Below are 21,518 nucleotides of genomic sequence, written 5' to 3'. Positions count from 1 at the left end.
CAAGTGGTTGATAGGGTAAAAGCTGCACTAACAGATCTGGAATAAAATTATCTTCGATCAAATCCAACGGGAACTAACCGGTCTTCAGTATCGTTATATTTTACATACATATACCGTGCCTCGAGAATTGGGCGATGTCCGAAAATCAGACTTTTTTTTAAAAGCTGCGACCACGATTTTTATTTTTAAAAGTTATGAATAACGAAGAAAATAACTTACTGGCCTTTTAGGCTCGGCGAGATGCTGCTTTGGCTTGGCGCCGCACCGACTAGTTGTTGGTCTTTTCAGGCATTCCAAGTACTCCCAATGACCCTTGACCCGACCCGAACCCCCCCAACACATTTCCCCATCCTCTCACCACCCCCATCTGTATTCCTGCATGGATTCAATCCCAAGTTTGTTTTAGTTTTGAAACACTGCATTTTAGATAAATAATGGACAGTCATAGAGATATACAGCATGAAAACTGACTCTTTGGTCCAACTTGTCCATACTGACCAGATATTCTAAATTAATCTAGTCAAATTTGCCAGCGTTTGGCCCATGTCTCTCCAAACCCTTCTTATTCATGTACCCATCCAGATGCCTTTTAAATGCTGTACCACTTCCACCAGCCTCCACCACTTCCTCTGGCAGCCCATTGCATGCACGCACCACCCTCTGTGTGAAAAAGTTGCCCCTAAGCTTCCTTTTAAATCTTTTCCCTCTCCCTTAAACCTAGTTATAAATCACATAACACCAGGTTATAGTACAATAGGTTTACTTGGACTATAACCTGGTGTTGTGTGATTTTTACCTTTGTTCACCGCAGTCCAACACTGGCACTTCCACATCATGGCTACCCTTAAACCTATGCCTTTAGTTTTGGACTCTCCCACCCTGGGGAAAAGACTTTTGCTATTCACCCTATCCATCTCCCTCATGATTTTATACAGTAATGTAAGGTCACCCCTTAACCTCAAGCTCCAGGGAAAATAGCCGTGGCCTTTTCAGTCTCTCCCAGCAGCTCAAGCCCTCCAGCCCTGGCAAAATCCTTGTAAATCTTTTCTGAACCCTTTCAAGTTTCATAACATTTTTTCTATAGCATGGAGACAAGGATTGAACATGATATTCCAAAAGTAGTCTAACCAAAGTCCTGTACAACCACAACATGACCTCCCAACTCTTATACTCAATGCTCTAGCCAATAATGGCAAGCGCACCAAACACTTCCTTCACTATCCTATCCACCTCCAATTCCACTTTCAAGGAGCTATGAATCCAGCACTCCAAGGTCTCTTTGTTTGGCAATACTGCCTAGGACTTTCCCATTCAGTGTATAAGTCCTGCGCTGATTTGCCTGACCAAAATGTAGAACCTCACATTTATCTAAATTAATCTGCTACTTCTCAGCTCATCGGGCCATCCAATCAAGGTCCCATTTTACTCTGGGGTAACCTTCATGGCTGTCCATGACACCATATTCATTATTTATCAGGAATAAGTGATCAAATCTTAATTTCTGCCTTTTTGACAGTTTGCAAATATGTTTTCATAATATTCTGTGATAACTGAAATTTAAACTCGGTCAACTTCCTCAATATTTTTAAAATCACTGTTTATTGTCATGGTGAGACTTTGTTTCCTTCCATCTTGTGGACTGCTAATTTACAGCAAAAATCAATCTTTAACTAAACCAATGAATATACATTTGATTTGTTCAATCTATATATTTTAACCTGCAGCTTGAAATTTTCTGATGAATTATAGGGGCAGCCAATCCTTGTTAGCAGGAGTTTTATTAGATTATTCACTTTAGAAAGCAGGACCATTAGCGATGAATTGGCACGCTGATAGAATAATATCTCCAAATATAAAGCTCACACCAATGGCACAGAGTTCTCCTGTTTAACTCTTACTAATTAAGTGTACAGATTAATGTTGTATTGAGCTGTTAGATGCACTTTGGAGGTTGGTGTAGACTTGATGAGCTGAATGGTCTCTATCTGCACTGTAGGAATTCTCTGAATTGATGGTAGGCTTCTGTAATTGACTGTAACATCATGGATTTAGGAAGGAAAACAACTCATGACAATTTTCACTGTTGGTCACCAGGAAGTGACATCTAGTGGAAAATATATGCACGCAGTCAGTGTATGGTGACTGATCAGGCTCAGTTGTAATTCCCTCAAGAATCAAAAGTGCTCACTGAAATTGTCTGCGTTCTAATGAACAATTGGGAGAAATTTACATTGGGTACTTCAACCTTAGAAGAGGACAGAAAGAAATTTGGACAAAATTATTAATCACCCCTCCCAAATGCAGTATTTGGTGCTGAAATATACCAGCTTTCTTTCCCCCACTTTCTCTTCCAGGAATAAAAATGACAATTGGAGCATAGCAACTATTGCTTCAGGTGAAATTAGGAAATGTAGCATAGGGTGAGAATTAAACTTAGTCCCACTAATTCTATAGTACAATATATTACAAATGCTATAATCAACAATCAACAAATCACAGTATGATGTACTGTGTTTATTTTCAACCACAATAACTAATAAAAATGATAATTAAAATATATAGAATTCATAGAGGGCTGCATGGATTAGATGGTGTAGTGTTTACTCTTCTGATGATCTAGAACTGGAGATCATTCAAGTTAATCAATCACATGTAGGATTTGAAAGTTTGGAAATCTTTGGAATTCTGCAGCCCAGAGGACTTTGTGTATATCTATTGTGCACTTTCATAACTGAGATTGTTGGATCTTTAAGCCACCTAACCTATACTAACCCACTATCCTCCATATACCTATCCAATGCCCGCTTAAATGCCCATAAAGAGGGAGAGTCCACCACTGAAATTGTGCACTTTCATAACTGAGATTGTTGGATCTTTAAGCATAAAGGATATGGTGATAGGGGGAGAATGTGGAGTTATGAAGTTCAGCCGTGATCTTGAATCATAATCCTTTATCTTATGTTATTAATATGCTTGAGGTTTCTCATGGCAGTTATCTAGCTAATCCTTCAGTTCCATTAAGATATACAATCAATGTCAGGGCAATGGGATGGACAATAAATTTTGAAAATGAATTTTTCAAGATACAGCCAAATACAAATTTGAGAGCACCTTTGCCTATCAGGCCATCATGGAAATTGGGAAAAAGGTTAGTCAATTGTATTATTCTAAAATGAGAGCACAGAGAAATATTAGTCTTGCAAATGTTGAGAGGTGGATAAAGTAATAGGACTTTAATAGGGTATATTTTGGTTATATTAGAGATCTGTCATAATAACATTGTGTCTTCTAGAAAAAATATGCCATATTTAGCATAATCAGAGTCAGGGAGTCATGCAGCATAGAAACAGGCCTTTCAGCCCATCAAATCTGTGCTGACCAACAAGAACGAAATAACGATTGGCAGCCCTTATAATATATTCTGTTCAAAATCAAAACTAACAAGATTAATCCAAATAAAAAAGCGATGCTGATAAAGAACTGCGATTAAGTGTTCCCAAATCCAAATGTAAAAGTTGTGAGAAAATATTTTAAGAACGAAGTGAAAATATGTTAATCTATGTTGAGCTAGTTTTCCTGTTGATTGTGTTGATGAATAAAAATTTTTATTCATTTTATTGTATATGTATTGTTTAGCACCCCACTTGCTTGAATGAAGGTGTCATAAGTCACCGCATGCCTCCATTGTAATGTGTGTACTTTTTATCTGCTCATTATGCATTTTTCCATACCCAGGATACTGGTAATCTAGTAATCATTTTCCCAGCTACATTCTCCATCATTCAGATAATAATCATAATCATGGCCTTTTGTTGAACACTTTCACGTTATTTTCAGAGAAAAGTTTGCAGTGTTGTATCAAGCAATAAATGTTGTCCAAGTCAAAGATTGTTTTTCATACCATCAACATGATGAGTGGCTCATTTTCATCCATGCCAAATTTGTTCCATGTTGTCATTGTTTTCTTGACAATGACTGAGAACCAGCTCTGGAGCGAGTCCATGCAGTCTTGTTAAATAATTGAATTTGAAGTTGCAGCCAGTTACACGACAATGTTTCAAACCTAAAACTGAGTGGGTGATTCTAGCCTAGTGACAGGAGATCGTAGAAAATATGAGTCAGCCTCAGGCCAGTTATAATGAGCTAAATCCACCAAAAATAGACTTGGGTACACAATTACACCAGCTTCAAAATGACTGATGTAAATCAGGTAGCTTGCACTATGGGGATTACAAAAGGTCATCTGAACAGTCTATCCATATCCCAGTTCAGCTACTGACATCATAACAAAATAACTCATGCAGTTAATGTTTTCTTCATGATCTACAGATTTTTTTTTTAAACCAGCCTGTTCAGAGATATCATTACACATGTTTGGATTAGGTGTGACTTTAAATCAAGCCTCCTGGCCTAGAGGTAGAGACACTATCAGTATACCACAAGGGCCCTTAAGAAATTTGCATTCGATCCACAGTTCCTATCAGAGCAATAAGCAGTCATTCCTCGACTGGGAATCAAACATGGGCCGTGGTGATAGCACCAAATTCCAACCATTAGACCATCAGAGAAACTCTTCATGATCAATGATAGACAAAATATTATTAATTATAGCTGGGAAAATATTGCTGATTTCAGCCATTTAAAGCATTGTCCACTTTAATTTAATTGAATAAACCTCATTTTATTTTCAATAATAAATAATAAATATAATGAAATAATAAATGAAGCTGCTCAGCAATATTTTGTATGTGTTATTTTATTAAACATCAAGATTTTAACTAATTTTATAATGATTACAACATATAATTAGATAGCTTTCGATATGTTCTATTGATTAATTGCCTGCACTGGAATAATCCCTTCCCACTGCTAATTCTAAAGTTTTGATAAACTTGATCTCTAAACACTCTCTAAGTTGCAAAGTTCAAAGTTCAAGAACCATGCCAGGGCTTGAACACAACAATCCAGGCGAACTGGATAGTTTTGCAATGCTGTGGGAGTGCTATACTATCAGAGGTGCTGTCTTTTGGATGAAGTGTTAGACAGAGGCACCACGTGTTCTCTTAGATGTAAAGATCCCATGGCATTATTCCAAAGAAGAGCAGGAGATATCCCTGATATTACGGCCAATATTTATCCTTCAATCAGCATCCCAGCAAAACAAATTATCTGGTCATTATCACGTTGCTGTTTGCGGAAGTTTACACTGTGCAAATTGGCTGCTGTGTTTCCTATATTACACTAGGGTTGACACTTTAGAAGTTCTTCATTGGCCATTATATTTGGTAGGCATATCTCCATTCCTACTAGTTGCAGTATGCTCATTTTTCTCATTGGGCAGAGAGAGAAAAAATTAATTCCCAACCTGCCCATGTCTCAAAAAAATGATTATTTGGAACTATTTTGGGACACTCTGATGCTAAAGGTGTCTATTTATATCTGCTTTTTGAGGGGATAATTGCCAGTAATTACCAGGGATGGGGGATTTCAGTTATGTGAGAGCAGAGGTGATTAACGTGTGATTTAACAGAAGTCATCAAAATTATGAGGGGTTTTGATAGAGGGAATAAAAAGAAACTGTTTCCACAAATGAGAAGGTGGTAACCAGAGAGCACAGATTTATGATAATTAGCAAAAGAACCAAAGGGGATATCATCAGAATTTTGCTTTGTACATCGAGTGCTATGATCTGGAACGGTGGAAACAGATTCAGTAGTATCTTGAAAAATTTGAGGAATTAATAAGCAAGAGTTAACTGTATCAAAATGCCATCACATGGATGATGAGCCAAATGTCACCAGTCAGTGTTGTAAGGTTCTGTGATTATGTCTTTGCATTCAGTTTAGCACGGAAAGTAAATCTTCACTCATAATCTTCAAATATAGGGACCCACATGATATTGTATTGAACCTTCATTCTTCTGTCTCCCTTAGTGTAAGTCAAGAGCATTTTTGTCTTGTTGAAAGTATACTCCAGGGATTGCTTCTTAGTAGTAAAGAAAATGTTGCTGTCAATATAGTTCAATCAGCCATCAAGCCATAGAGCTTTTATGGCACAGAAGATTATACAGTCAGTGGAGTTTCTGTAGAGGAATCCAATCAGTTCCATTCCTCTCTTAGCTAATTTCCCTCAAGTACCATCTTTATTGAGTCATTCTCCCTATTATTCTTTATAAAACTTTACCCATCTCTGAGGTGAAATAGTTCAGTCAATACTTGCTAGGAGAGACCGTATTCCCTTTCTTGAATAAATGTCACATTTCCCATTTTTTATCCCTTTGACACCTTGAAATGTTCAATAGAAATTGGAAAATTAAGGAAAACCTTTCTTCATTTTCCCCAGCCAATTAGATACATGAATAAAAGAACCAACGTATCCTTAAAGATTAAGTGATTAGCACCATCAATTGCATGTGATCTAAACTGAAACAATGTAAGTGTCTGACTGTGACCTCAGAAGCTATATCCTTTCTTCTGTAATACCAGGAGTTACTGCAGTTCAACTGAGTAGTCATTAATTTCAATCACTCCGTAGCAAGTTGTAAGCTTATTTTAATAAATCTTCTGGCACCAGGGGAGGGAAATAAGATGTTCATTTAAGATACATTTTAAAAAGTCATCTCATTCACCAATAATATTCAGGAAAGGAAACCTGTAGATTCCAGTTCCATACTAAATGGTTGCTTCTTATAAGCTCACCCAGCCATTCGATTGCAAACAGTAAAAGAAAGAACTGGTATTTTATATAGTGACTTTCACAACCTTAGGACACAACAAAGCACTTCAAAACCATCAAGTGCTCTTTAAGAATTTAGTTTGTAGGAAATCTGATTTTATGCACAGACAGGTCTAAAAGCAACATTGAGAAAAATGACAAGATAGTCTGTTTTAGTCAGGCCCGTTGAGGGATGATATTGTCCCAGGGGCCAAGAATAATTCCTTTGCTTTGCTGAAACAGTGAACCTTTTATGTTCACCTGAGAGAGCAGATGTTTAAAGACTCATCTGTTGGTAATGTAGCACTGATGATCCAACCAAACTGTTCTGCTCAAGTCTCTGGAAAAGGACTTTAATCCCAAACCTTTTGATAGAGATCTGAGTAAGGCTGCTGAACTGGAACAAATACATTTTTATCACCATGAAAGGATGGGTAATAAAGAAAGCCTTGAAAGAATTAACCACATCCCCAACAGATTGCATTAATGGCAACCAGGAAAAGCCTTTAAAAGACACTGAAGTTTCATCAAATGTTCGTATTTATATTAGCCCTCATAGAATTACATGAAGAATACAAGATGAAAATCGATGGTTAATCCAATGTAGCATTTTGCATATCTCCCACATGAACAAAACTGCTAATCATGTGTACCCACACTCCCCAATGACAATTTGATTTCCCATTCTTTCAACCAACTATCATAGCCTATTTTGAAAAGTTGACCTGATCTCGCTTCAGTGTCATGGAAATCTGAATTGCTCTCCTCTAAGGTCTGTTGAGCTGAGGTCAGCTGAAATGATAAAAGTAAAATTAATAAGAGTTTTTATCAGCCAAGCATATTCATTAATGTAAGGCAAGGTTGTGTTAGTAGAGTTTCAATACAACACATCCACAACTCCAACAGGTTCATGGGGTTGAATAGCCTACCATTGACTCTATAATCCTAATCATAAATTGATGCAATGCCAGTATCCCCAGGCAGTTTGAAGAATATCAATTACAATAAGTCAATCTTGAAGGCTTTTAATGGACTCGCACAAGAGTTGGAAAATAATGGGATAAAGTGATAACTTTTTTTGTCTTTGATTCTCTGTGGGATTTGGCCTGTTGTAGTACCATACATATGAAGGTGAAAAAGTGTTAAAGGGAAAAGAGATTACAAAGGTTACAGAGGTAACAAAGGTAATTGCCTGTACCCTGTATGTTACAGGCATGCATGAAACAGTTGGTTATGTAGGCTGCTGAGTTAAAAATAGTGGCTGAAGTGAACTGTCTAGCTGGAAAAAGCCAAATTTGCCAACTTGCATGAGAACTTGCTGCTAGTTGTTTTATCATTATCCTTTCCTGAGAAGCATCAGGTGTGCAGTTAAACAGGCTGCTATTGATATGTCCGATTCAGATACTATCTGACTGAAACCTTTACCCTGCAGCCATATGCTTTGCTGATCTTCAAAGCCACCAGAGTGATACACAACGCGAGCCAAATGTTAGCATTTCTATGTGAATAAATTAGTCTCCAAAAGAACAGGTTGTGTACAGAATTAAGTAAATTACCACGTTCAAATGCACTTTCAAGTCACTTACTGATTACTATCATCATCACAACTTCCTTATGAGCAATTCAGACCAGTTTCCCAATTCAGATAAATGAATGGAATGTTGTTGTTTTAACCATTGTTGGGAAAGACTTGGAATTTACTTGAATCAGCCAGTTCTTCTTTTGTTATTTTTAAATCATACCATACAAAGACAATTAAAGTGTTTGATACTAATTATTCTATGAATTATTGGATGCAATTTAAGAAAAATTGCTAAGGTGCAACAAAGTTGCTTGCAAGTACATTGTGTACAACAGAAACAACTCCTGGTGTAATCAGCCTATGAAAATCAACAAAAGAGAAGTGAATGAAAAAGATTGAATGAACTGAATGATATAATGTCACAATGTGGCTAAGAGTTAAATCTAAGAAATGCATAGCATAACAAACTTCAGAGATCTTCATGCAAGCTGATAGATATTGGTCCAACCTCAGGTAGTATCTTTCCACTGTATACATCCTGTAATAGTGAACATTCTCTCATTAGTGCCGCATTGTAATGTGGTCATACTGGGTAAGTGTCAGTATGGTGAAGGCATGATTTGTGATTTTTTTAATGACCTGCTAAAACATTTGGAAACTCAATCTGTTTAGAATTGAAAATGCTCGCAATATCGGACTGTGTCTGATGAGCAGCATTATGTCTTCACAATAAGCTGCATGGATAATGCTTGATGGATTGTCTGGCTAGAGACCAAGATTCTCGTTTATGGTTTGAAATATTGTAGAAGAATTCCTCTGAAGAATTTTTTTTCCTCCAGATTTTAAAATGTGTGCATTATTGCTTACTTTGGTTTCAGGCTCACTCTTATATAACTGGTAGTCTTTACCAAGTCGGAAATTACCACGGTTGTTTCTGTTGTACACAATGTACTTGCAAGCAACTTTGTTGCACTTTAGCAATTTTTCTTAAATTGCATCCAATAATTCATAGAATAATTAGTATCAAACACTTTAATTGTCTTTGTATGGTATTGACTTAAAAATAACAAAAGAAGAACTGTACAGAACTGCCAAAATTAGTTAGGGTAGTGGTGACAACATCTCAATCACTTAAAAAAAAATTCAGACTAGAAAACTTTATTCTTTAAGGCTGATGAACAATTTCAGGAATAGTGTCCACATCTTTTATTCTAATTCTTTCATGGGATGTGGGTATTGCTGGAGAGGTCAGCATTTTGTAGTCCAGCCCTAATTACCTCCAAATTGGTAGAACATTTGAGAACACAGTTGATAAAGAGTCAACCACGTTACTGTAGATCTGTATTCAGACCATATAAGGTGGCAGTCTTCCTTCTCAAAAGAGCATTAATGCACCAAATGAATTTTTAACAACAATCAATGATAGTTTCATGGTACTATTACAGAGAATAACTTTACATTCCAGAATTATCCACTGAATTTAAATTCCATCAGCTGTTGCAGTAGAGTTTGAACCCATGCCCACAGAATCTGGAATACTAGACATTTTCCTATGCCATCTCCCTGCTCAAGAAAAGGCTAATCTTAATGAGATGATAAACAGCTGAAAAAACGGCATGCCAAAAGTATTGGAAATTCAGAGCTCCAATCAACTTTTGAGATATATGGATAAGTTAATGTATTAGATGTGCCATTTATTATTAGAATCTTGAGATCAAATGTTTCAAACCTATGGGTTGATAGTGTTGCGTGATATTACTAACAAATACAGTGAACCTGATTTTATTCAACCCCCATATCCTAACATTGTTAAAATAGCTCTCAGCACTGCATTATGAAATTTCCCTTGTCTTCAACTTTAAAAATCCTTAATGGCACATCTGTTGTCAACAGGTTAGAAATGAACTGAAAAATGTAAAGTAAAAATTAACCTGTTGTCAACAGGTTAGAAATGAACTGAAAAATGTAAAGTAAAAATGAACTGAAATTAAAGAAATGAACTGAAGAATGTAAAGTAACCATAGTCTTGCCAGACCTTAAGACTACTCTCTTAATAGATAGAAAAAAAAGACTGGTGGTGGTTTATCCTGAGAGATATCATGCCTCAGGTGTGGGAAGACGTTGAGAAGGAGAATCTTCCATAATTACCTCAGCTGGTGCAGGAATTGAACCCACACTGTTGGCATCTCTCTTTGTTGTAAACCAGCCATCTAGCCAACTGAACTTGGACAATGTGTTCAACTTGTTTATGATAAAGCACGCAACAATTTCATCCCATTAGCCTTTCTATTCAGGTTTAATTACAGGTAATTTCCTTAGTTTTAAACAAAGAAAGTAAATAATATGTCAAAGTTTCCTGCTTTATGCTTCATAAAAATAAAATTGCCAGCATGGCAATTAAAAAATGAGTTGGGTATTGTATGGCTGGGTATTGCATGGCTATTCTAAGTAGACTATCTGCCTATCAGCAAAAGTACTGCATGTAAATTAAACGTGACAATGTTTATTTCACTGCTCAGTCAACATGTCTCTTTCCTTGAAGGGATCAGAGCCACAAACAATCATTCGAGAAGTGAGAACAGTAAGTAACCAGTTGAATATTTTGTGAATATCAGCTTTTAAATTAAATTTAATCCATTTTTTTTTCCTGCTGTAAATACTCTGAAAGAACTCTGCAGTAACCATGTTATGAGCTACTACAGCTAGGTCTATGGAACATGTTTCTTCCACAGACCCAAGATTTTCTGTTGCCATTTCATGAATTCTATACGATCTCCAGTCTTTGGTGCATTGGGTCTCTACACTGCACTCTTAGAGGCTGTACTGATACTGCTCAGAGTTCATTGCATCTCTAGCGAACTAGGATTAAGGCCCCCTCACTTGCAGTGATACTGAAGAGTCTTTATTTAGATTGTGGTACATGTTTTACTGAATGTAGCTTTCTTGTAAGTTTCATCTTCTGCTCTTTTCAAGTCTCAATCGCATGCTTCTCTTTGCTGTGCACTGCTAATGTCAGGTTAGTATGTATCTTCCATCTAAAGGCAAATAAATCTAATGATAGCATCTGTCAACATCTATCCAGAAGTGGAGACAGTTGGAGGCAGGAATGGCTCCAATGGCATGGACTATTGATGCCATCTGTATGACAAGGTTATATAAAATTCTTTCTTGGTTTTAGAACCACTGGCCTCTATACAAACTGTTGAGTACATGCTCTGTGGTTAGTGATTCCTTGCCGTGTACAATTGTGTCATTTTAGGACTCCTTCCTTGTGGACTCTGGTATAATCAATCTGCGGTTTCATCATTGAAGATGAAGATTTGTTTGTCAGCCTGATCCACTATTGCTCTGGATAGTGCATCAGCTATAACCTGGGCCTTAACTGGGATACAGATTGTCATGTACTCATATATCATCAATCTGATTCAGAATCTCGATATTCCCAATGGCATTGTCAATTCTTCTTTATTCTACCATAGTGGTCATGGTCTGTTTTATCCTGAAATCTCAACCCCATGAGACAATCCAAGAACGTTCACATACCAGTGTGATTACTAATGCCTCTTCCTCAGCGGTAGCATAGATCTGCTTCATTTCTGCCTATGATTGTGATGCAAAGTACACAGGTCTCCTGCTTCTATCATGCTGAACTTGAATGAGTACTGCACCTAATCCTATTGTAGATAATCTTGTGTTGTATTGAGATAACATGTCTGAGAAGAATAGATATTTATTAGTCTCCTTAAAAGTTGTAGTTGCTCCCCCACTTCAATGCGATTGTTGGCCTTCCTTTAGAAGCTCTCTTAATTGGTTCTGTAAGACTAGCTAGGGTAAAAATTAACTCTCTACTTAGTTTGCCATGCTTTAGAAGTATTAACTATGATTGATGCATTTCCATTATGGAACTCACTTATGACTCTTGTCTTTTTGGGGTCCATTGCCATGCCATGCTCTTGAGTCACGTGTTCCAAAATCATGATTTTCGTCTTTGAGAATTGACAGTTTTCATTGAGGATAAGGCTGGCATTTTGTTGTGCTTGTAAGACTTCTCTGACTCTGTGGTCATGTTCCTTTCTGGGTCTCACCATGGTCTAGTACGCCATCTATATGACAGCTTGCTTGCTTTTAAGAAACTGTGACATGGCACTCTGGAAGATTTCTAGAGCTGATAAATTTCCAAAAGATAGATGTTTGAAATAAATTCATCCAAATAGTGTGGCAAAAGTAATTAAGACTTGTTATCTCGGGTTATTGACCAAAAAACTGTTCTTCACCTCCAATTTCGAGAGTCCTATCCTTTCACATTACTACCACTGAGCTCCCTCTGCTGGACATTCATTGCATTTGTGATATTGCCTCGAACACATTCTTGTAAATCCTAATATGGGATTGTTTCTCCCTTTTTTCCTATTTTGTCAGGATTTCTGGAGGCTAAGATACTATCTTTGGGTACTACATTGGAATGAGCCACAGTATTATTTCCAACAATTGATCAGTTCTGGACACAAAGCTTCGCTTATGTGGAATATTGCATCAGTTACATGAGCTCCTCTTTTGACTGAAGAAAATAGGACATTTCTCATCCCAGATGCCTGCAATGACCTGATCTCTTATTATTCAACCTGTACAGGGATGTTATTACACAGTACTTAAAGCCAGGCTTACCACTGCACCACAAGTCCTCACCCTTATCTCTTCGAGGCTTATTTTTAAGAGCTGTGCATTCACAGCAACCCACTAATGTCATTTAAAGTGATTCAATCAGATCCTCTTGTTTCTGCAACCTTTCGTTAGATCATAGAATCCCTATAGTGTGGAAAATGGCCATTTGGCCCAACAGGTCAACACTGACCCTCCGAAGAGTAACCCATCCAGACCCATTCCCTGACCCTATAACTCTACATTTACCCCTGACTAATGCATCTAACCATCACATCTCTGGACCCTATGGGCAATGTAGCATGGCCAATTCACCTAACCTGCACATCTTTGGAATGTGGGAGGAAACTGGAGCACCTAGAGGAAACCCACGCAGACAAGGGGAGAATGTGCAAACTCCACACAGACAGTCGGCCAAGGCTGGAATTGAATGCAGATCCCTGGTGCTATGAGGCAGCAGTACTAACCACTGAGCCACCGTGCCACCCGATCTACTTGTTCTTACCTGTTCTATTACAGATTCCTCTGTGGACTGAAATGCACATTAAATGCCTTGATTAGAGATTCAGTGGTGCATGAGAACATAATTGACTATAGGCTCAATTGCTTGATAGTTTTGTTCTTTTATGTGCAACCCTGATGCTACCCTGGATCTCACCTTCTACTGTTCTGCCATTGAATTCTTCCAACTTTCTGTTCATCATGGCAGGGTCTTCTTCTGCTTTGTGGACCATGATCTGGCTTCAATTTAATTATATTGAAGTTTCACATGTTGTCACCATACTTTGAGAGAACTCTGTGCTATCCATGCTTTGTACTACTGTAGCTTAGCGAAAGGATTTGCTTTTCCTACACATGCGAGGCTCTCTGGTTGACCTGTATGAATTCTATGCACTTTTGATTCGCGAGAGCATTGTGTGTCTACACTGCACTCTTAGAGGTTGCACAGTCTTGTCAGACTTCTACTGTTATGAGTAGCTTGCATTTCCATCTTATTATATATGTCATTCATTTTTGAGCTTGAATTGGGAACTAATGGTACGTAGGTTATGATCGAACCAGATTTCAGTCTGAAATCTGACCAGTCCAGGAACAACATCATCTGGGATCATAACACTCCTAAGTCTCTCTCCTTATCAGTAATACTGTAATCATTTTAATTATAATATGGTATACTTTATACTGAATGCTCCCCTTCAAGACTCAGACGTATGATTCTCTTTGCTTTGCTGATGTCAGAGAAGCATGATCTTTTATATAATCATCATAAATTTACATCATCATCTTTAACATCATCATCATTAACATATTCACACTCCATTATACGAAAGTAAACATGACTCATTTTTATTTATCTAATCAAAAACATTCTCTTTTCCCCAAGGTTTCTGAACCACAAACATTTATTCGAGAGGTGAGCATTATAAAAACACAATATTTGCAAGTATTAGTAAATAATACCTTTAGTAAGGTGTTAAATGACTTTTGTTCTCTCCTAAAGGTTTTACAACCACATAGAGTCATCCGAGATGTAAGATGTTAACATTTTAAACAGGTTAAAAGATTGGCAAATGGCCTAGATTTTGCTGTGAAATTGTTAGATCTCGTCATCATTGTATGTGTTAATTTTTATTTTGCTTTTGCTAAAATGATTAAAAAGAGAAGGTACTAGTGTTTTTACTTAATGTTTTGCTGTCTTTGAGAATTGTTCAAAATACCTGACAGCTTAGCATGCTTAGTGACATAATTGATCCTGGATGCAGGAAAGCTCCGTGAACTGATTAAAAACCGAAAGAACTGTGGATGTTGTAAATCAGAAACAAAAATAGAAATTGCTGGAAAAGCTCAGCAAGTCATGCAGCATCTGTGGAAAGAAATCAGAGTTAACCTTTTGGGTCAAGTGACCGTTTCTCAAAACTGATAATAGCTATGAAATTATTAGTTCATATGCAGAAGATGAGGTGGGGGAAGAAGTTAAAGAGTAAATGATAGGTGGGGATAAAGCCCAAAGAGAGAAAATAACTGTTGGACAGAGGTTAACTCTAATTTCTCCTCACAGATGCTGTCAGAGCTGCTGAGTTTTTCCAGCAACTTCTGTTTCTGATTCAGAATTAACGCTATACCTATTGCAATAATTTATTCATCTACTAAAGGACAATTTTTCTTCCCATAGGTCACACAACCATACACGGTGGTTGAAGAGGTGAGCATAAGTGACATGTTAACCGAATATTGAAAGTTTGTTTTTTTTTAGTTAATTGTATAAAACTAATATTATGAAAATGCTGGCTTATGTGCAGAAGAGAGGGTGAGGGAAAGGGGGTAAGGAGTAAATGATAGGTGGGGATAGAGTACAAAGAAAGAAAAGAACAGTTCGACAGAAAAAGACATGGATAACGATTTGGTTAGAAGGGTGAATGTCTGTTAGTGGAGACTGTTAATGGTTAAAGTGGGTTGTGTGTAATAGCAGACTATGTAATAACAAGAAATGATATTGGAATCAAGCTAATTGGGCGGCACGGTGGCATAGTGGTTAGCACTGCTGCCTCACAGCGCCAGAGACCTGGGTTCAATTCCCGCCTCAGGTGACTGTGTGGAGTTTGCACGTTCTCCCCGTGTCTGCGTGGGTTTCCTCCGGGTGCTCCGGTTTCCTCCCACAGTCCAAAGATGTGCAGGTTAGGTGAATTGGCCATGCTAAATTGCCCGTAGTGTAAGGTAAGGGGTAAATGTAGGGGTATGGGTGGGTTGCGCTTTGGCGGGTCGGTGTGGACTTGTTGGGCCGAAGGGCCTGTTTCCACACTGTAATCTAATCTAATCTAATATTGGGAAGGGGAAATTCATGCCTCAGAGATCACTGCATCTTTCGGGTAGCTTTCATAAAGTTACCATCCTTTTGACATTGATTTTGGTGGTGCATTTGTTCATTCAAACAGAATTAACACTATAAAATAAAAACTAAAAGAACTGTGAATGTTGTAAACCAGAAACAAAAGCAAGAATGACTGGAAAAGCTCAGCGGGTCTGGCAGCATCCACAGAAATAAGTCAGAGTTAACTTTTTGAGTCGAATGACCCTTCCTCAGAACTGACGGTTGCTATGAAACAATTAGTTCATATGCAGAAGGTGGGGTGGGGGAAGAGGTTAAAGAGTAAAGGATAGGTGGGGATAGAGCTCAAAGAAAGAAAATAACTATTGGATAGACGTTAATTCTCATTTCTCCTCACAGATGCTGTCAGAGCTGCTGAGTTTTTCCAGCAACTTCTGTTTTGATTCAGAATTAACACTATACCTGTTGCAATCATTTATTCATCTACTAAAGGACAATTTTCCTTCCCATAGATTACACAACCATACACGGTTGTTCAAGAGGTGAGCATAAGTGACACATTAACTGAATATTGAAAATTTTTTTTTAGTTAACTGTGTAAAAATAATATTATTTTATTCATTTTATTAGGTGGTTCATAAGTCTGGCTCAGGTCTACCTGTCAGAGAAGTAAGAAGGAGGAAGAAGGTGGACAAGTCAAAGTTTACGACTCCTTACCTTGAACACAGCCATAAGATGAAGGACCTGTTCAGTTCGGTAAGAAGTTTGAATCATCCATTTGCTTTGTGCATCCATTTATTGGTTATGTCTCAGAAGCACCAAAGGAGCTTTGCCCACTTTGGTCCAAGTTATTAAAGAAACAACTTATAGTGTTAAAGCACATTGAGTATGCAATTGGTACAATGAGAATTGCTAAGGGAAGACATCACTATAAATATGCTTTGTTTTTCTTTTGTAAAATACTTGGCCAAATGACATGATTACAAACGAGAAGCTAGGAGCAGGGGTGGGCCATTAATCCCTTTAAGCCCAAGGAGGCCTGCGTAATAAGATTGGTAATTGCACAGTACACAGTCTGGATTGGCCTGTTCCCTGGCTGCTTTCTCAGTGGAGAGGTCTAAAAAACTGTCATGTATACACTCCAGGGAATGTTCCTCCACAATACCATTGCTAGTTTGTTTTATTCAATCTATGTGTGATTACAGTTGTACTCTTATTACATGCAGGCCTCATTTCTTGTTTAACACCTTCCATTAAATCTCCACTACTGTTTGGACACCTATAACAAAACCCCTCAAACAATGTTTTCTGCCCCTTGGTGTTTCATATCTCCCTCCGCACAGATTTCACGCCATGATTTTCTGTGACAATATCCTTCCTTACTATTGCATTGAATTCTTCCTTTATTAACAATGTTACTCCACCTCCCTCCCTTCATCTTTCCTTCCTTAATAATGAGTACCCCTGGATTTTCTCTTCCTATCCTTGGTCACCCTACAGCCATGTCTCTGTATTTGCAACTATATCATGACCATTTACATTTATTCATCTACCCTATTTCAAATGCTCCGTGCATTAAGACACAAAGACTTTAAAATCTAAGGGTTGTGGAATGATATTCTGCATATTTTAAAAGAAAGTCACCTGACACACATTGCAATTGCTGTTCACACTGTTATTTGTTTGAGCAGTGAATGAGGTTAATCAGGAAAGCTGGAGATAAGGGCATGTATATAGATGGAAATTCAGCTGAAAACAAATAGTTGATTGGTCTATGGTGTGATAGCCACTTGCTGATGACAAAGGCTTTCTGCCTGCCAACAGCTATGTGATTGGCTCTCAGGCAGCTGAACCACTTGTGGGTGTAGATGTTTGGTCAGAGGACATCAGATCTTCAAAAGGAAGCAATGGTCCTGTTCTTTGCAGTGAAAATATACCTCAAGCATGAAGAAAATCATTTTATTTTCCCTTATCACATTCTGTAAGCTGCAGTTATTAACAAAGTCTAACATACATGGTCCGGGTGCAGCCATTTGTACATTAAAGTTACAATTGTGATCCTTAAGGCTCTTGTGGTGCAGTGATAGTGTCCCTATCTCTGAGCCAGAGGCTTGGGCCCAAATCCCTCCTGCTCCGGAGATGTATAATAATATTTCTGAACTGATTGATTCAGGAAAATATCTACAATTGTGTTCCTACAGCCAATTGACAGGTCCTCTTTTAAAAACCTTGTTGAAAATCAAATCAGGCAGGAAAATGGGTATGTAAAATGTCTGCTCTAATTTCCTCTGTTGGTCACCAATTGTTTTACATACAAAGCATAATTTTTCATCTTGTAATTAGTGTTATCTTTTCAAAATTATCAAGTCATATATTTTTCCATGGATTAATATGTAACCCTTTCAAGCCTCCATCTCCCTCCCCCAAGAACGTTGACTATTGTCAAAGGGACACAGGACCTGAGCAGACCTGTGCTGTGATCTGCAATATGACAGCAGACCATTCCTGATTGTTTCTGTTGTGTCAAAGGCTTTGGTTTGATTAACACTCTGCAGCTTGTAGAATTTGTTAACATGCTCACATTTCCCCAGAACCTTCTGGGTTATACAAGCACTGTCTGTAGTTCAATAATTTCCCCTGAAATGACATTGTACCTCAGGGAGAACAGAAGCAATGAGCATAAAAGCGAATGTTTAAGAAATACTTGTGTATTTTCCCAGCAATTGTCACCATATATCAATGGATTTTTTTAAAAAAACTGACAATGTTGTTATTTTTAGAACAAGTATAAGGAAGAATTTGAGAAGGAGAAAGGAAAGCCGTATGCTGTTATCTCAGACACTCCGGAGCTGAAGAGAATTCGGAAGGCTCAGGAACAGCTGAGTGAGGTGAAGAAAATAGATTTGACAAGGTTGGCTCATCCATTTGGGCTGAAAGTGTTGCTGGAAAAGCGCAGTAGGTCAGGCAGCATCCAAGGAGCAGGAGAATCGACGTTTCGGGCATAAGCCCTGAAGAAGGGCTTATGCCCGAAACGTCGATTCTCCTGTTCCTTGGATGCTGCCTGACCTGCTGCGCTTTTCCAGCAACACATTTTCAGCTCTGATCTCCAGCATCTGCAGCCCTCACTTTCTCCTCATCCATTTGGGCTAGTGGTTATCAAAACTGACCTATACACTGGAAAATGTATATTAACTAACGTTAATTAGTTACCATTTTTTCCTCCCCGTTCCATCACTCGCATTAATCCTGCTCCACCATGAACTAGAAACCTTTCCTGTTCATGCAGTACTCAAATCAATGTCCTTGCATCTACATGAGATGATGAACATTCTCCAAATCAAACCTGTTTGGGATGGGAAAAGCTTTATGTAGTAACATTGCTGATGGCTGCAGACAGCAATTCCTGAAGGGCAGGTCCTTCCATTAGTGTCAAACAGGAAATGGATACAAGGTAATACCCCTGCTGCATACTTATCATCCTTCAACTCAGCAATGCCAATGGAACCAAATACCAACAAAATGATATACCTGAATTTTGATGGAAAGGATCCCTCTCCAGAACTGTTCCTGCACATAATTGAGCTTGATTGGCCTGGGTAGATCATCGAATGGAGATTCATTCAAGTAAAAATCACAAAGTTTAAAGTGCAGTTTTCTATTACGGTGTTACTCCCACAACTCCATAAGATCATGGAGATAGGAGCAGAAGTGGTCTGTTCGGCCCATCAGGTCTTCTCTGCCATTCAATGAGATGGCTGATCTGATAATCCACAACTCCACTTTCCTGCCTTATCCCCAAAATCCTTACTTCCCTTACTGATTAAAAATATGTCCACCTCAGCCTTGAATATGCTCAATGATCAAGCCTCGGTAGCCTCGGATTAATTTGTTATTTAAATTATAAAGGTCAAGTATCGTTCAGATGGTGACAAGGCAAAGACAATGTGCCACGTTGATGGGACGGCCCGGGATATTGAACATGCCAAAAATGTTTCACAGTTGGTTAGCAAGGTAATATTGCCAACAGTAGCTGGTCAACATCAAGACCGCATTTGGGTTGTACCCTAAGTTATTCTTTTGTGTAATACAAATTTATGGCATCTCCTAATCAGCTTAGTGACGTATCTGTTGAACTGTCTGCTTCAGGTGCTGTACAAACAGAAATGGGAAGATACCAAGGATGTTTATCAACTGCCACCAGATGCTCCAGAGCTTGTCCGAGCTGTGAAATTTGCCGAAAACTTCAGTCCGGTAAAGAAATCTAATCAAAATAAGCAGTATCAAATGCGTAGCAAATATCACTCTTGCAATCTTCTTCATCTTTTGTCAGAATTGTGGCATTGTTTTCTCACAAAATTCATTCTGCAAATGAATAACTAAGTTGCCCTGGTGGATAACAGACGGGTTGAACTGATAGTGGAGAGGTTTAACTCTAGTGTGAGTCTTGCTGGATTGCCTGCAAACCAATGACGCCTAACTTTGAGAATTTGCAGTTTTATTGGATAGCCTTGTGAAGGTGAGGTCTCTGCCAGACCCTTTGGTAAGAAGTTACAGTAACAAGGGAGAAGACTCACAGTTGCACGTACTGGTGCCCCACATCTCATTGCAGATCATTTACCTGCTCCTCCAGGAGCAACTAGCTGGTCCAGAACAAGCAGGTCTCTCTTGGGTTCAAGTAACTTTGGGGATCCAGATCTCTGAAACATGGAGATGTTAAAGTTGTGCTCAGAAAGCCTTTGTAAAGGTGAGTTTGGGTGAGGGTCCATAGGGGGAAGGTGTTCATGGGCAGCACATATATTAAGATAGTTCTGCTACTTTGCTACTTGAAGGTTTTGCACCACACGCCACTGCACCTTTTCTCCCCCTTTTATCGTTGTGAATCTAGAATCTTCCGTGGATGTGTGGGTGGGTGGAGGTGCTCTAGGATGATCTATAAATTCTAAGACCATACTAAGACTTGCTCTTGTTTTGTATTCAGTGCTCACCAGCTTTGGTGGTATCGATTCACTGTGGTTATGACCTTGGTATATCAGTGAGCTGTTGCCCCCATACATTTTCCAGGTCAAAATGTTTATTATTATTTTCTGGGGAGCCATTTCAAGAATATCAAAGAATGATAAAAGCATAATATTTGCCAACAGTGAAATGTCTGCTACAGAAAATGCCCACACAATGAAAGTTCAAGATCATGAATTGAGACGACAAATGAAGATTATTAGACCAAAGTTTCCAGCTTCTTAATTCTTCAAAGGCAAATTCTGCTACTCAAGGCACCAATGAGCTATCTGATACCTCTCTGACCCTTACTTTGAACTGTTACTGTACCAGTTATAAGAAGTGTTTCAGTTTCAATATTGGCATTTATTTCATGAAAAAACAATTATTTTTGATGACAAGTTGTATGCCACTGTTAGAGTTATAACTTTCATTCTACAATTAAGTTAAATTAATATTGACTGTTTTTCTCCCCATGAAGAAATTATATAAAGAGGCCTGGGAAGAAGAAAAGCCTTTCTATTACCCTTACACTGACAGTCCAGAGCTGAGACGAGTTGCCAATGCTCAGAAAGCTTTGAGTGATGTAAGTGACTTGAAAATGAAGTGTTTGGGGCTTTTGAGTGTGTCAGTTTTTAATGTAATGATCACAAAAATTAAAATGATGTTTGATTAGTTCTACAGTTATCAACAAAGGAAGGACAATGAGGAAGAAATGCTTTACAAGGTTACAGAGACATGCAGGGCAGGAGGCCATTTGATATATCATTCCCGTGTTGGCTCTTTGAATAAGAAATCCAA

At 38.2% G+C, this 21,518-nt stretch overlaps 1 protein-coding gene across 23 annotated transcripts in view; it reads left to right on the top strand.

The window, feature by feature from the left end:
* neb (nebulin) overlaps window positions 1-21,518 on the top strand; it is a 270,517-nt gene that overhangs the window by 2,542 nt on the left and 246,457 nt on the right. For 22 of the 23 annotated variants that reach the window (XM_043694176.1, XM_043694181.1, XM_043694178.1 and 19 more), the window contains 10 exons: window positions 7,830-7,898; window positions 10,779-10,817; window positions 14,280-14,309; window positions 15,069-15,098; window positions 16,235-16,264; window positions 16,353-16,478; window positions 18,503-18,610; window positions 19,629-19,733; window positions 19,869-19,973; window positions 21,199-21,303. In XM_043694176.1, the coding sequence (XP_043550111.1) occupies window positions 7,830-7,898; window positions 10,779-10,817; window positions 14,280-14,309; window positions 15,069-15,098; window positions 16,235-16,264; window positions 16,353-16,478; window positions 18,503-18,610; window positions 19,629-19,733; window positions 19,869-19,973; window positions 21,199-21,303 (747 nt within the window). The remainder of the gene's footprint in view (window positions 1-7,829; window positions 7,899-10,778; window positions 10,818-14,279; window positions 14,310-15,068; window positions 15,099-16,234; window positions 16,265-16,352; window positions 16,479-18,502; window positions 18,611-19,628; window positions 19,734-19,868; window positions 19,974-21,198; window positions 21,304-21,518) is intronic. The other variant, XM_043694168.1, reaches the window with a different exon arrangement.

The sequence above is a fragment of the Chiloscyllium plagiosum genome, chromosome 7 (assembly GCF_004010195.1).
Source record: "Chiloscyllium plagiosum isolate BGI_BamShark_2017 chromosome 7, ASM401019v2, whole genome shotgun sequence".
Lineage (NCBI taxonomy): Eukaryota > Metazoa > Chordata > Chondrichthyes > Orectolobiformes > Hemiscylliidae > Chiloscyllium > Chiloscyllium plagiosum.
This window is presented reverse-complemented; position numbering and strand designations above follow the sequence as displayed.